This window comes from Cervus elaphus, chromosome 24 (assembly GCF_910594005.1).
Source record: "Cervus elaphus chromosome 24, mCerEla1.1, whole genome shotgun sequence".
NCBI classification, from domain to species: domain Eukaryota; kingdom Metazoa; phylum Chordata; class Mammalia; order Artiodactyla; family Cervidae; genus Cervus; species Cervus elaphus.
In genome coordinates, this window is record NC_057838.1 from 67747975 (window position 1) to 67762659 (window position 14685).

At 52.4% G+C, this 14685-nt stretch overlaps 1 protein-coding gene across 1 annotated transcript in view; it reads right to left on the reverse strand.

Annotated features, from left to right (window-relative positions):
* Nucleotides 1-2207: 2207 nt before the first annotated feature.
* SYN2 (synapsin II) overlaps nt 2208-14685 on the reverse strand; it is a 149516-nt gene continuing 137038 nt past the window's right edge. Inside the window, exons 11-13 of the mRNA XM_043885843.1 lie at nt 9545-9605; nt 5570-5819; nt 2208-3127 (exon numbers count right to left, since the gene is read on the reverse strand). Of these exons, the coding sequence (XP_043741778.1) occupies nt 2992-3127; nt 5570-5819; nt 9545-9605 (447 nt within the window). The 3' untranslated portion in view covers nt 2208-2991. The remainder of the gene's footprint in view (nt 3128-5569; nt 5820-9544; nt 9606-14685) is intronic.

Below are 14685 nucleotides of genomic sequence, written 5' to 3' on the forward strand. Positions count from 1 at the left end.
TCCAACCTTTGGAGATGCAAGCTGTAGATAATTTTTTATCATGGTATTCACTAAATATTTACTGATTGCTGAGAGTAGCAAATTTCCCATTCTCTGGGTTTATCTTTTTATACATCACGATTGCTGTTTCTGAATGGAACTCCCCCACCTTTGGCCCCACCCCGTTACCAAGGGCTGGATAGGATCCATGTGTCCTTTGGACTAGGAAGCTGTGTGACCTCTGGTAAATGCCTCCCCCTTCTGACACCCCAGCAGTTCCAGGCTGACTCATTTTCTAAATAAGCCACTTGTGGCTTTTGCTCTGACATCACATGTGGAAGAATGAGTAATTTTTTAAGAACCAGAGTTATATTTGATCAGAATAAGATGCATTGTGTATGTTACTCATCGTTCTAGGACAAGGGGTCAACACTGGTAACAAGTACCCTAACCTTCTCCCACCCCTCCTTTCCCTGGGGCCAAGGGACAGACAGAAGGCAAAGGAAGGAGGCAGGTATGGATGTGAAGAATTTTTGTGTACATTTCTAATTTTGTTATCACATTATGTACAGTTCAATAAAACTGTACCTTGCGGCTTCTGCTAGCTTAAATAAAAATAATGTCACAAAGTAAGCAAGGCCATGGGGCTCTGCTCCTTGGGTTCAAAGCCCAGCTCTACCACAGACCAGCTGGGTGACCTTGGGCAAGTTATTGACTCTTGATTTGCTTCTATTTCCTCATCTGTAAAACAATAATAGCATCTATCACATTGCAAGGAACAAATGAATTGATATATGTTGAGTGCTTAGGATTGTGCCCAGAACTTAGCAGCCACTGTGGATATATTAGTAAATATTTCCTTGAATCCATCACAGTGTCTAGGCTCAAAAGAAATGCTCAATAAACACTTTTTAATGAAACGAATTCATTGTATTAAAACACATTTGGAACAGGGGATGGGGATAGAAGTGACAGCAAGTAGGAGACTCTTGGTTGGAAATGGAAGCAACCATGAAGAATCAATTTCCTTGAGCTCAGGTCTTGCCCTCCCACCCTCCTTTGGTTTGTTTTGTTGGCTCTCTGCGCCCGGGGTTATGTGTATTGTGGTGGGTGAAGATTCTGAACTTCCTCTGCAGGGGGTGCAGGTTCAATCCCTGGTCAAGGAACTAAGGTCCCACATGTAGTGTGGCACGGCCCCCCCCAAAAAAATTTTTTTAATTAAATACACAAATGTGTGTGTTAGTCGATCAGCTGTGACCCCATGGACTATAGCCCACCAGGCTCCTCTGTCCCCATGGGATTTCCCAGGCAAGAACACTGGAGTAAGTAGCCATTCCCATCTCCAGGGGATCTTCCCCACACAGGGATCAAACCCAGGTCTCCTGCGTTGCAGGCAGATTCTTTACTGTCTGAGTCGCCAGGGAAGCCCCAGTAAACAAACAGATTTTAGAAAAAGAAAGAAGAGGCACAGTTCTAGATCCTTGAACCCTGGGAGCCTGGGCTTAGTTCGGAGGGAGACCCAGGCACCAGACGACTCCATCCTTGGACCTCTCAGCACCTACTGTTTAGAGAAGGTGCTGAGAAGTTAGCAAGGCCGCAGCGTCAGGACGGGTGTTATCTGGTTGAGCGGTTGGTGGGGTGAGCATCGTGTACAGGACATTATTTAGGTAAGATGCTGGGATCAGAGTAGACGCAGTGTGCATCCTCACAGCACTTGTGGTCGGGGGAGCACACTCCTGAGCACGCAAGAGTCATGAGGAAGCCAGACCGAAATCCCTCCAGCGCAGACTTCTTCAGGATGCTGGGGGCTGGGGGACCCCATTCACCAGAGCGGGTCTGTCCTGCCTCATCGGCACCTCCGTGTGGGCTGGAGCTGAGGAAACCGATGGACCTGACAAGTGGCTCGGACTGGCTGCTACAGAAGCGAGGGGGCCATGCTTATTGTTGACAGAAAGGGTCTACATTCCGTACAACTGGTGGGACGGCCGAGTTACTGAAGGAGGTCCAGCCGTCCTGGAGGACGAGGTTCTCCCCAGCCGACGTCAGGAAGTGCGGCCTAGGGAGTGTCTGAGGGAGTCATGTCCTCAACCACGTGCAGAGACAGTCACGTACACACTGACAGCTCCACCCTTTCTCTGCCCTCCACTCATGCACACTCGCGCGAGGGCCTCACCAATGCTGTCTCAGTCAACAGGGCGGCCTAGGGAAGACCTCAGGGCTGAATCAAATGCTGGTGAATGCTGCTGCTTTTATTACACCGCAAGTCTTAACATTTATTTGGAGAGGAACACAAAACTTGGCGCACTGGCATGCATTCTCTACAGCACGGCTTCAGAGGAGCTCAAGACCACCATGGTCCGCTCAGGAGGACCCTGCCGGAGGGGGCGGCGATGGCGGGGGGGCGGGGGGACCGCAGGTCCTTGATCACTGGAGTCAGCAGACCACAGGTGCTTCACCACCACAGAAGTCGAAGAACCACGTGTGTTGGGCAGGGATGTTTCCAACAGCTAAATAGGTGTGACGAGGGATCCAGGTGTGGGTGAGTCCCTAACATGTACAGCCTAGAACATTTGGGGGAGGGTAAGACTATTCTCCTCCCCAAATGGGCAGCACTGACTTACGGTGGGAGAGGGGCATGCTTAGCACTGCATCTGAGCTCGGTGAGGGGCACCCTGGTTTCACATGGGAGAGTAAGACATGACGGCGCTATCACAGTAAGGCCACTAAAGTCACAGCAAACGGGGACCTCAGAGGGAACTCTCACGACTATGGGAAAGGGGGCTCGACCCTCTCTGACGCCAGGTGCCCGTTGCTGGTTAGGCACCTTGCCCTGAGACCTTCACCTGGTTCCTTTGCTGAGCTGTACTACGTCACTGAGCACAACGGAGCGGAGGAGGGGGCCACGCACGTCAAGGTCACGGGACATCACCACCCCGCGTGGCCGACGGCTGCTGGCGAGTGTCTTGGACGCCTCTCCCGGTTGGGCCGGGGGCCCCCTGTGTGTCTGCAGAGCTAATCTGAAAAGAGGCTGGCAAAGGACTTCCTCAAGCTCCGGATGGTCTCTGCTTTGGCTTCATCCTCACTGGCTGAAGAGCGGAAGAAGGAGGACTCAGAGAAGCTGAAGGCATTGGTCAGGGACTGCGACTTGCTTGAAGAAGATAAAAACCAGAGAGAATGTGAGATGGTGCTGTTCCAGGTGAGGAAGGGAGGGACGGTGACACGGGGACATGACACCCGGAGCGTGCTCTCCCGCCCCAGGGAGACCGGGTGTCAGAGGAGAGAGCCAGCGTGGGGAGGGCTCCCAGCGCTGGGCGGTCCCCACCTTCTCTTCCCCTGCAGCGCTACTGGAGCAGGCAAGGACGGGGCTGCGGGGGAGGCAGAGGGAAGAGGGGGCTCGAGGCCCTTTCTTTTCCTTAACGCTAAAGCACCAACTGGGTGGGGACCAATCCAGGAACCTCGGCCTCTCGGATGAAATGCAGGAACGGGGCCCAGGGGACTCGTGTGCTCCCTCTCCCACCGCCGCCGGGAGCGAGTGGAGCCGGTGTCGGAAGACCTGGGTCAGAGTCTTGGTTCCAGCCCTCACCCACTCTTGACCTTGGGAAGCCACGTGCCTCTCCTGCTTTCTTGTGTTCTATTGATGTCTGGTAATATTTATCTCTAGGCCTTTTCAGCTCTTTCTACTTTGCTTTTCTTTCTCTGATTCCTAAAGGACCTCTGGACTTGGCACAAGCTCTATCGGCTCCATGGACAGCCCTTCCAGTGGACATAATGGCCCTCACAGGCTTCCTTGGGGGAGAGCTGTGAGGTTCAGGGTGTCCAGGGGCCACAGAACTAGATATCAGGCCCACACGAGGTTACTGGATAGTTTTCTCAGGAAAAAAAAAGCCCAAATTGCACACATTTTAGGGACCAATTTTCCCCCGAGACACTAGTGATTCAGAGAGAAAGGCTGTGAAGGCCACAGGTAGAGGGGAGGCCAGGCCCAGCACTTAGGAGGGGACACGTGGTCTGGTGTCCCCGTGGCCATCTGCTCTCCTTCCTGACTTCAGCTTGTCTCTTGCCTGCTCACCTCTGCCTCCAGAACTCCTCTCCTGGCGTCTCAGTGCTCCCAGCCCTCCCCCTAACTCGGGCGCTGCCCCAGAAACCCCCTTCTACACAAGCGTGAGCCCATCTCTTCTCCCGTGGTGACTGGACGGGCGCCCTGCCTTTCACTGGGCGGGGATGAGCCCCAACATGCCAGCCGCTGGCAGCAGGGACTCCTCTGCACGCACGGGCCGAGGGCACTGGGACCAGCCTCCCACTTGTCTGGCTCAGCCCAGGGGCAGTGACAAACCCAGAGATCTGCCCTCAGACTGGGGCCGGAGTCAGCTCAAGAGGAGGAGGGAGAGATTAAAAGGCCCGCAAACAGAACACGACTAGGTTGAAGGGAGGCTGTGAGGCAGGCGAGACATGGAAAGTGCCCGTGTCCAGGGCTGGGGAGCTGGACTGGGGGATGGCCCACCCATTGTACAGGACTGAAAGACTCAGAGGGAGCGGTCATCGACCACCAGAGCCCTCACCCGGCTATGTCACTGATGAGCAGAAGGGCTTCAACAAAGAAACGCAGAGCTCTGAGCAGGGTTTTCCCGTCTCTGTGCTGACTAGACTGTCTCTGAGTAGCTCATCGGAGCCCCAGGCTCTGCAGCCCCTATCCTCCGTCCCTGAGAGTCTCATCTCTTTACTGAGATGCACTCACGGACCGCCTCCACTCCCCGGGGCGGTGGGGTCTGAGCTGACAGTGATGACAGAGATCTGCGTCTGGGCTGTTGGAGAGACACATCCTGGGTCTAGGGGAGGTGGGGATGAGTCCTCTGGTGCTCCCCTTCCCATATGCAGCTGCACTGTTTCCCAGGGGCCCCCAGTTCTGTCTTCTGAGGCCGGACAGTGTGGTGGGAGTCTCTGGGGTCACTGTTGGGAATGAGGGAACCCAAGAGGATGGAGTCCCTCAGGGTCTGTATCTAGGCCTCTCCTTTGATGACCACACCAGAAACCAACCTCCTTCTGACCAAGCTGAAGGTAAAAAGTTGAGATGGATCTAACTACTTCCCCCTTTTCCTTCTGGGCAGCCTTGCTGATTGACATACCCTGAACTGTGAGTCAGAGGCAGAAAAGAGAACTTTTTTTTTTTTAAGAAGAGAGAGACACATACACACAGAGAGAAAAGGAATGGAAAAAAAGAGTGGGAAAGAGGATTAAAAAAAAAAACAAACCCAAAACGCAAACCCTAAGTTAGTACAAGAATGGGAGAGGGGGTAGTAACTGACTTAATTGTCTGTCACTCCCCAGGAAGAAAGGGGAGGGTTTGGGTTTCTAGCTAGACCTTAGACTTTCACTTCCCTCTTTCTTACCCTCCCCAGCCAACCCGACCATGCCCCCCCAAAAAAAACAAAACAAAACAAAAAAACAAAACAAAAAAAAACCCCACCGAAACCCAAACCCCCAAAAACCCCCACAAAAGTGTCTGTTGGAGGAGGTCTGACAGAAGGTGCTTCCTAGCAGCTCTGGAGCCCCAGGAAGAGGGGAGGCGGGGAGCGGCTGAGCTGTCTCTTACTTGAGCTGTGGGTGAGGCTGGGGCTTCTGCGGTGGAGCGGCCGGGGGTGGCTGGGCCTCTGCCAGGGAGCTGCTGCTGGAGGGTGCATCTCCGTGGGTGGTGGGGCCGCCCGGCCGCGGAGGAGCCGAGGAGGAGGAGGAAGAGGAGGAGGAGGAGGAAGAGGAGGGTGGCACTGATGGTCCCGGGGGGAGCCGGCGTGGAGGCAGCACCTTGCCTGGGGGTTGCATTCCTTGGGGTTGCCCAGGGCCCCCTAGGTTCAGTACAAGAAAAACTTCATAATTTAACCATATCAAAGGGTTTCCTTATTAGAATTTACATCTCGAAGGGTGTGGTTATTTCATTACCAGAGGATAAACTCTGTCACAAGAAGCAAGTCCCTGGTTACCCCAAGGACACGGCTCTACATGCGCCTCCTCAGACTCACGACAACGCGGGCACAGCGGAAGTGGGAGCACCGGGCAGAAAGCAGGGGGTGAGCGGCCCCTTCGGGGGTGAGCTCTGCTACAGAACGCCCCCAGACCACACACAGGGACCACCCCTCTCCCCCAGAGCTTCCTCAGGCGCGGGCCAACCTGGCCCATGGGGTACCAGGAGGGCTCAAGTTCCACAGGGCACACACAGCGTGGAAAGAGTGGTGGAAAGAGCCCTGGCCTGGGGGTCAGAACACCCCGGACACAGTCTATCAGCGAGTCCCTCAGCAAGTCAGCTGACTTCTCTGGACTTCAGTGTTTCCAACCAGAAAACTGTGAACAATTAAGACCCAGTCTTACTTATCTTTCAAGAGGGTAGTGTATCAAAGATGACAATGGACAAGAATGTTCTTCAGAAAGTGTTCTGTGCTTTACAACCATCACTGACTTACACTGTGTTTTTTTAGAGCTGGCCTTAGTCCTAACCCACTCCATGCCTGGGTGCCTGGTTGCTACACCCCCAAACAGGGCTTTCTTTTAGCGTTAACTCACACCCATGACTAGGACCTTCCATGTCTAGGCAATTCTTCTGCCTCTTAGTACCATCCTTAGGGGTTCCTGTCCCTGCCAGGTGTGTGTGGTGAAATTCTCCAAAAATCAAGTCCCATTCTCTCCTGGAGATGTTGTGGGCACCATTTGGCAAAGAAGTGCCCCCCCTCCCACCCACCCAGAAAAGGACCAAGATCCCCTTTCTCCCAGAATGAGACAGAAAACAGTCTGGCAACCTGGAAATCTCATTTCTTAGTCTCAGTCCCAGAGTACCTGTTCATGTGCCCGCTGGAAGGAGTGAGCTTACAGAAACTCAATGGACAGCTAAGACTTGTAACTTAGTTTTCTAGAAACACAGGGACACCTGCGGCCTCAGGAGAGGCAGAACCATACATCTATACCACTATACATCCATGATTGTAAGCCGGTTTCCCCTCTACATGGTACGGATTCCACTTTATCATCAATGACCAATTCATACCAGGGTTAGTTACACATAGATAAACAAGTAAATAAATAAATGGAATTTTGCACGTTGAAGAAGCTCTAGGTTCAAATCAGATAACTAGTAAAGATGACAGATTAGCAGATCATTTCATGTGAACCTGTTTACGCCTTTTCCAAAGCTTGGCATCATTCGTATCAGCATTTTCTTGTCAAGTACCACAGGTTGAGAGCTCAGTCTCTTGGACCAGACACCTGAGAGCTTTCCCGCCTGTACAAAGATGCTTGAACAGCCAGAAACTACAACTTAACACTGAAGACAGATAAAACTTTTCCTTTATTGCACATTAAGCTGTACAAGAGTCACAAAAAAGAGGTACTTCAATCACACTTCCAGCGTTAAATGAGGTTCTCCCAGCTGGATTGGTACAAAAAAAGGGGGACAACATCAAGAAAAGAAATGGGTACAAAACACCTGAACGGCACTCTTTTACTGTGATACGGATGCCTCAGGCCACAGAGTTGTCCTTAGCATGCTGCCCGAGGGCACAGGACAGTCAGGGTGTGTGGTCAGCTCCTGTCTGACAGCAGGAGGGAGCCCTAGTTCTCCTCTCTCCCACCTGACAAGACTGTGGCCAACACTGCCCTGCAGTCCGACTGAATTCAAATGGCAACTTTGTGTTTGTGGCTCACGAATGTCACATGAAAAGCACCTGGATGTTCACACTGATCACATGCAAAGAAGCAACACCATCATCAGCTCACTGCTTGGACAAAAACAAAATTAAAAAAATAAAATGTATTCCTCTGTTCTGGGAAAAATGTCTCTTTACTCCTTTCTATCATTTCGTCAGATTGGGAGGTATTTTAAGGACCTGATTCTCTAGGCAACCCGCCTGGGCGTGCAGAACTGCATATAATACACGTGTCTATTTACAGCACACACTACCGTCGGCATCCACGTCAGCTCAGGGCGGAATCGCAGCCGAGAACATTCACACTCAGTGCATCTCCTTGCAGCTCAGACTCTGCCCGCAGCCAAGACAGGAAGCAGGGCCCGAAGCCCTGGACACAGGAATCATGTTACACACCACCGTCACCAGCGAGTCCCCAGGCCTGGCCATCCAGAGAGGTGACGTGTCGTGACAGCAGTGGTGGGGGGGGGGATGCGAAAGCCTGGCCAGGAGACGGCAAGAGGGGGCACTGACCCGAGGCCTTGTGTGGAACTGCCTCCTCCCTGCCCAGGAGGTGCGTGTCGCAGGAGAGAGGACGAGACAGCGCGGAGGGCTCTCCCAGAGCCCCAGCCCCAGACACACACGGGCTAAAATCTGAGACAGTCAGTCTCTGGACTCAGGAGGGCTCCTGCAACAGCTGAAAACTAAAGCAGGCGCCCACCTTAGAGTTCAGGGGGCAGTGTACCCGCTCGTGGGAAACAGGACAGTTCCGATTCGCTCCCATGTTGCCATGCCTTGAGAGAGGCCAAGGGCAGAGCGATCAAGTCCTTCCCAGACTTCCAGCAGCTCCCAAATCGCTAAGGAATCACCTCTGTACACAGGTCAAGCTTTGGGGAAAACGAAGCAGCCTCAGTTCCACAGAAGCGCATAGATGGCCAATTCAGAAACAATTTGGGGGGACTGAGATGAACACAGAAAAAATACTCACAAAGTCATTTTGATATTGCACATCAGCGGCCCCATTTGTTTTTTGTCTAATCTCACAGCTAATTAGTTAATAATAAAACGAAAGGTACACTGGGATGTCGAATACAGAACACATCCCTGGAGATAAGCTTGTTCTTTATAGTTTATGTCATCACTAGAAAACACAAGAGCTCCACGGGCACGGCCAGCCTATTCACAGAAACTCGAATGCACCAAAGTTTAGCAAATGGAGAAAAAGAGAGACGCCTTCGGATTCAACGGATGAAGCGATGGGAATGAGACCTTGGAAATCTTGTAAACTTCTAGCTATTTACCCGAGTCATGCAGAAAGGAAGCAAAAAGCACTGCAGATCCCAAGCTCACTCATGGAGGTAAGCAGGGGGTCAGGCGAGGGGGGCGGTTTATCTGAGTCTGGGGGGAGAAGGAGGGGAGTCAGGTTTGATCTTGTGGTCTCTGTTTCTCCCCTGTCCACCCCACCCCACCCCCAGTCCTACTGGGCCCCGCACTGTGTAATACTTAAAAAAGAAAATACTATCAAACCACCCAGAGGATAGTCACACTGAACTTGGGAGAGGCACAATTCTTTTGTACACTGTTGACAAACAGCCCTGGATTCACAAGTTATACAGAGAAACGTTAAGTGAGCGTTACAAGCACGAACAGGTGAACAACCAGACAGAGGCGCTGACACTGCATAGGAAGAACAGAGTCCAGTCAGCATTGAAAGAACGCAGAAACGGCACCAGTGGGAGGGTCTGCTGCGTCCCTCCCCGCTTTCCTTTCTTTCCTTGTTTGTTTTTGGCTTAAAATTTCTGCTTTGAAAAAAATTAACTACCCATCGCTTTAAGAAGCTTGGACCTGTTTGGGCCCTACTGCAATGCCATTACAGTCGAGAATGTACTGTAAACAACCTTGGGGGGCTGGCCGCTGAGGCGGGGTCTTGCTCGAGTCCGGATCCTTAAGTATTCCACTCTGGAAGACAAAAATGCAAAAGAGATAAAAAACGAAACTCCAGGCAGATTCCCAAGAGAAACCCTGTGGCTCTGTGGCGGGGCTGCGGTGGGATCCACTGGGATCTGGCCCCAGGGCTTCAGCTGTTCTGCAAACACCTCAAGGGGGTTCTCAGCCTCTGGGGTATTGCTGGGACCTAAGTGAAGGCAATCTGGGGCTGAGAACCACTCTGGCCGGCAGTGTCTGAGACCCTTACCCCCTTTTCCTTTCCCTTCCTTCTAGACCCTTTCTAGAAACTTCCAAGAGCATCTGGCTTCTTCTCTGGGGGCTGCCTGAGGGCCAGCTACCCTGGGGCTCACAGGCCGGCTTCTGGGGGAAGGATCAGCCCCAGCGCCAGCGGGGGCTGGGCCAGGTGACAGGCTTAAGCCTTGAGTTGGCTGACTCAGGGGTCAGAGCCACTCTCTGGGCTGGGCTGGAACTCCCGCGGGGAGGGACCTGAAGGAGGGGGGCCGTCTTTTGTTTCCCAGGACCCTCCTTACCCAGAGGGAAGGAGTAAGACCTTAATGTTTGTAAAAGTGCTCAAGGCCAAGCTGTTTTTCCCTCTCTAACAGCATAATTGCATTTTATCCAGCACCATGGCTCCACTCCCAGGCTTCCTCTCCTCCCAGCTGTGATTCTGATTATGCCCCGACAGGAGCAGAGATGCCTGTGACTTCAGTTCATCTACCCTTTGCACCGAAGGCAGGGAGCATGTGGAGCCTGAATTCAGCTCAGGGGAGATGCTCCACGAGGCGGGGGGCTGCCAAGTGCGCAGACGGTGATGTCACAGCGGGAGCTTCGGAGGCGAGGCCGGGAGAGGCCCTGCAAGTCCTCAGCACCCCCACTTCCTCTTTCAGTGCTCCTCTCCCTTGTGACAGGCCCCCCCCCAGCCCTACTCCCACATTAAAACTGTTCCCCATTCCCATGGGCCCCTGATCTGGCCTTCTATTTGCCTTCCTGCTGCTGCAGGCCTGTTTTCGGCTCCACTGCTGGGAGAGCAAAAGGGCCACTCTTGCCAGGGTCACGGTCTTTCAATGAGAGCACTGCCTACAGCTGTTCTACCAAGAGGATTTCAGGCAGGAGAAGGCAGGGGGGCCTCTGAAATGTCTTTGGTGCCACTGCACCAGAGGGTGCCCATTCTGTCCACAATCCTGACCTCTTACAGATCACAGCAAGAACGCCCACACTTCCCTTTCCCTTCTTGCATGGGGCCTTCAAGGGGGGTCTCACCCCTGACCCTGAAATCCCGAAGCCAGCTAGAGCCCACCCCTTCCAGTCAGCCATCAAGACCCACCAGGCTCTCCGTCTTGGCATCCGAGATTCACTATTTCCTCCTGACCAGCTCTGGTCAGGCCTGTATCATTTCTTGTTTAGACTACTAGAATAGTCTCTCAATTCTTTAGTCTCCTTTCCAATCCATCTTCTGGATACCTATCACCCTCCTAAACTCCTTCTCTAATTGTATCACTTTACTCCTCTAAATGGGCTTCCCTTGTGGCTCAGATGATAAAGAATCCTCCTGCAATGCAGACGACCTGGGTTCTATCCCTGGGTCAGGAAGATCCCCTAGAAAAAGAAATGGCTACCCACTCCGGTATTCTCGCCTGGAGAACTCCCTGGACAGAGGAGCCTGGCGGGCTACAGTCCACGGGGTGGCAAAGAGTCAGACACAACTGAGCAAGTAACATTTTCACTGCTCTAAATAATTTACAGCTAACACTATACACGTGCCAGGCAACACGATGGACAATTTTATGCAGTATTTCCCTTAAGCCTCACAGCAGCTCTCTGAGGTATCAACATCCCCGATTTTTAGATAAGGAAGCTGAGGCCCAGCTAAGTCAGGTAATACAGAGGCAGCTGGCACGCGAGCCCGGGCAGTCTAACCTCCTCTTCCCGTCGCCCACAGGATGACGTCTGCATTCTTCAGGATGACACCAGAAACTTGCTTCAGCATGGCTGGACAGGCCCCTTGAGCCTCTGTCCCTCATGTTCTAAACGTGCCTGCTCCTTCCAGCCTGACCCTTCACTGCTTGTTCTCTAGTCTAGGCCACTCTAGCTTTTATGATAAGTACCCTCCAGAAATACCTTCTCTCCTTTTCAACCAATCCAATCCCACACATCCTGAAGGTCTGAGTCAAATTATACCTCATTTGTGACATCTCTCTTCTGACTGCCCCTTTTGATTGTGGTCTCCTCTCTGAAATCCTATAACAGCACTTAATAGACTGTCTTGTTATCATCTTGAAGGCTGGGATGATGTTTCTATCGCCAGATCCTTGACAGCAAGGACGGTGAGTCTTCACCTTCTCATGAATTCGTAACAATTACAGTGCCCATTTTTTCCAAAGAAAAACTGGGATATATGGCCTGATGTGGTAACTATTTATTTATAAGGTAAAATAGTTAAGATTGGGACTATTTTGGAAATGAAGACTGCCATCATTCTACCAATGTCACCAGGCACAGGACAGAGCACGTAAGAGGTCCTTACTGACTGCTTATTAGATAAACAGCCTGCGGCAACAGTAAAGTCCAAAATGAAGTAGGGTGTGAGTCTTTCAAGAGAAAGACGTCGTTAAACCATAGATGTCAAACCACCCCATATCTGGGACCAACCCGGATGAACAGCTCTGAAAATGCTCAGGTTAGAGAATTAGAACATGAGGCCTCCTACCTGGGCCTGCCCGCTTGGTGCATAAGGGAAATTCAAAACCATCTCACAGAAGCAGAAATGGTCTCCATCAAGACTGCGTAATCCAGTCAAGTTAGTGACACTTCAGGCCCCAGAGTTCTTTCCCATCTTGAGCTCTTCCTGCCCCTGGCCTGGCTGCCAACTGGAAGAGGAGACCATAGGATGGTGTGTGGTAATGGGCATACAGGACGCCAGGGCTGCTTTTTTAGCCGAGTGGCCTATCAACCCTACCGCCCAACACACACACACACACACACACACACTCCATTGGGTCTCCGACAGTAAGTCTTTAAGACTGGGCAGCAGAGTGGAATTTGGGCTTGGGGTTAGGAAGATGGGTTTAAATCTAAATCTCCCACTTCCTAGCTTTGTGACCTTGGGCAAATTATTTTCCCCCTCTGCACCTATCTTTCTTCAAATGGTCCCCATGATATAAAGGGATATTATCCACCTATCTATCTACTACCTATACATCAATCTATTGAGATATCGACAAGTACCTGTCCCTGGCAGGTCCTATATAAGACACTATGGATGATGGTAATAGTGATACCAATGGGTCCTTCCTTCTGAAGCTCTGTCATCTCTCAGGTCTCACTCTCACCATGGAATACCCCCTTCGGCGTGCTCCTGTTCCTGGGCTTCGGGGAACTCGACTCAGCTGTGAAGGTACAGTCTCCTCTGAGCTCCCTGACATGCCCCTGGTGTCACGGTCTCACTGCCTGAGATGGAGTGTTGTTCTTCAGTCACTCAGTTGTGTCCGACTCTTTGCGACCCCTGGACTGCAGCACGCCAGGCTTCCCTGTCCTTCACCATCTCCCAGAGTTTGCTCAAACTCATGTCCATTGAGTTGGTGATGCCATCCAACCATCTTGTCCTCTGTCATTCCCTTCTTCTCCTGCCTTCAATCTTTCCCAGCCTGAGATGGATACTCAGGTGAAAGACAGAGAAACTCATGCAGTTTGTGGAGCCACTAGACTGGCTCTTGCTGGTCCCCTCCCCCAGGGCCTCAGCTTGTTCCCCTGACAGCTGCCCGTGAGACACCTCAGACTCTGCGCGGAGCAACTTAAGACGCTCTCCTCCCAGAGAAGTGCTATTTTCAGAGCAGGTTATGGAAGTCCACATGGCACAAGGGCAGAACCAGGGCCCACGGGCAAAAGCTCTGAAAGGCAGACTGTCAGTGGCAGGGAGGACTTCCTATCGCAAAAACAGTGGAAGGGGCATCTTGGGAGGGTGGGTGTGTTCATGCAGAGGCTAGAGAATTACCTGACAGAGATACAGTAGGGAGTACACCTCTATGAAATACGAGACAGGTTAGATGAACACTATGCTTCACCTTCCAACTCTGAGAACATATGATTCCAGGAAAAACAAAAACTCCCACAGATTAGATTAAGCTCTGATGGTAAAACTCACAGCACGAGCTGCCAGGGGTTAGGGTTTCACCACGAAGCCTGGCCCTGACTCTCCTCTCTGTAGCCTCAGAATTATATGACTGAGACCCTCAACGGTGACCTGAGCCCACAAGTTCCCTTCCAAAGGCTGCAGAGGAAGAACTCCCAGGAGCTGTCCTTCACGCTGGAGCCTGGGAATGTGCCTGGGCCACCCTTGTCTGGCGCCTGGGGAGCTTCTCTGGCCCCCGCCCCCTAGAGCTTGTGGACTGAAGACTTCCCAGGGGTGACGGGAGGGGGAAGGAGAGTCCCCCAGGACCGGCCCTTGCCAGGCTGAGACTCTCTGGCCCCACCCACAAGCCTTCTGTCTGCTGGGGCTGAGGGCCTGCTCCCTGTGGGGTTTGGCTACCATGGAATCTGTCTCCAGTCACCAAGAGCCGCCTGGGATGCCGAATTCCACAGAAGTCTGGCCACTCTGGCGTCACTGCCAAAGCCTGGCCCGTGGCCAGCCCACAGCAGGAACCCGGGGCCAGACTGAGCAGCAGCGTTTCCCTCAGGAAACTGGGTTGACTCAAACAGGTAAGAATGCGAGGTCCACTGCTCGTGCCCAGCTGCGCACAAAGGAGGAGGACAGATGGCCTCGCAGCAGCACAAGGAAAAGCCCCAAACAAGCCTGGGCTTACGGAAAGACAAGCAGCTCAGAGGGTGTCAGCGGGCAACGCTGCGGCTGGAGGCGCATCAGTGTCCCAAGGGGAGGTCCCCGGTGCACTGCTCTTTGGACGGATAGGCCTCATGACAGAGCAGTGATCACCAGGTCTGTGTGCCTCTTTTAAAGGTGGACACCAGCGCAATAAAATGGGTACGTGGGGCAGACAGGATGGTGAGAAGTGTGAAATGACATCTCCCCTCATGTGACTTTGGGCAAGTTACTTAATCTCTTGGGTCTCAGTTTCCCAAATGAGCCAAGTCTAAAGGA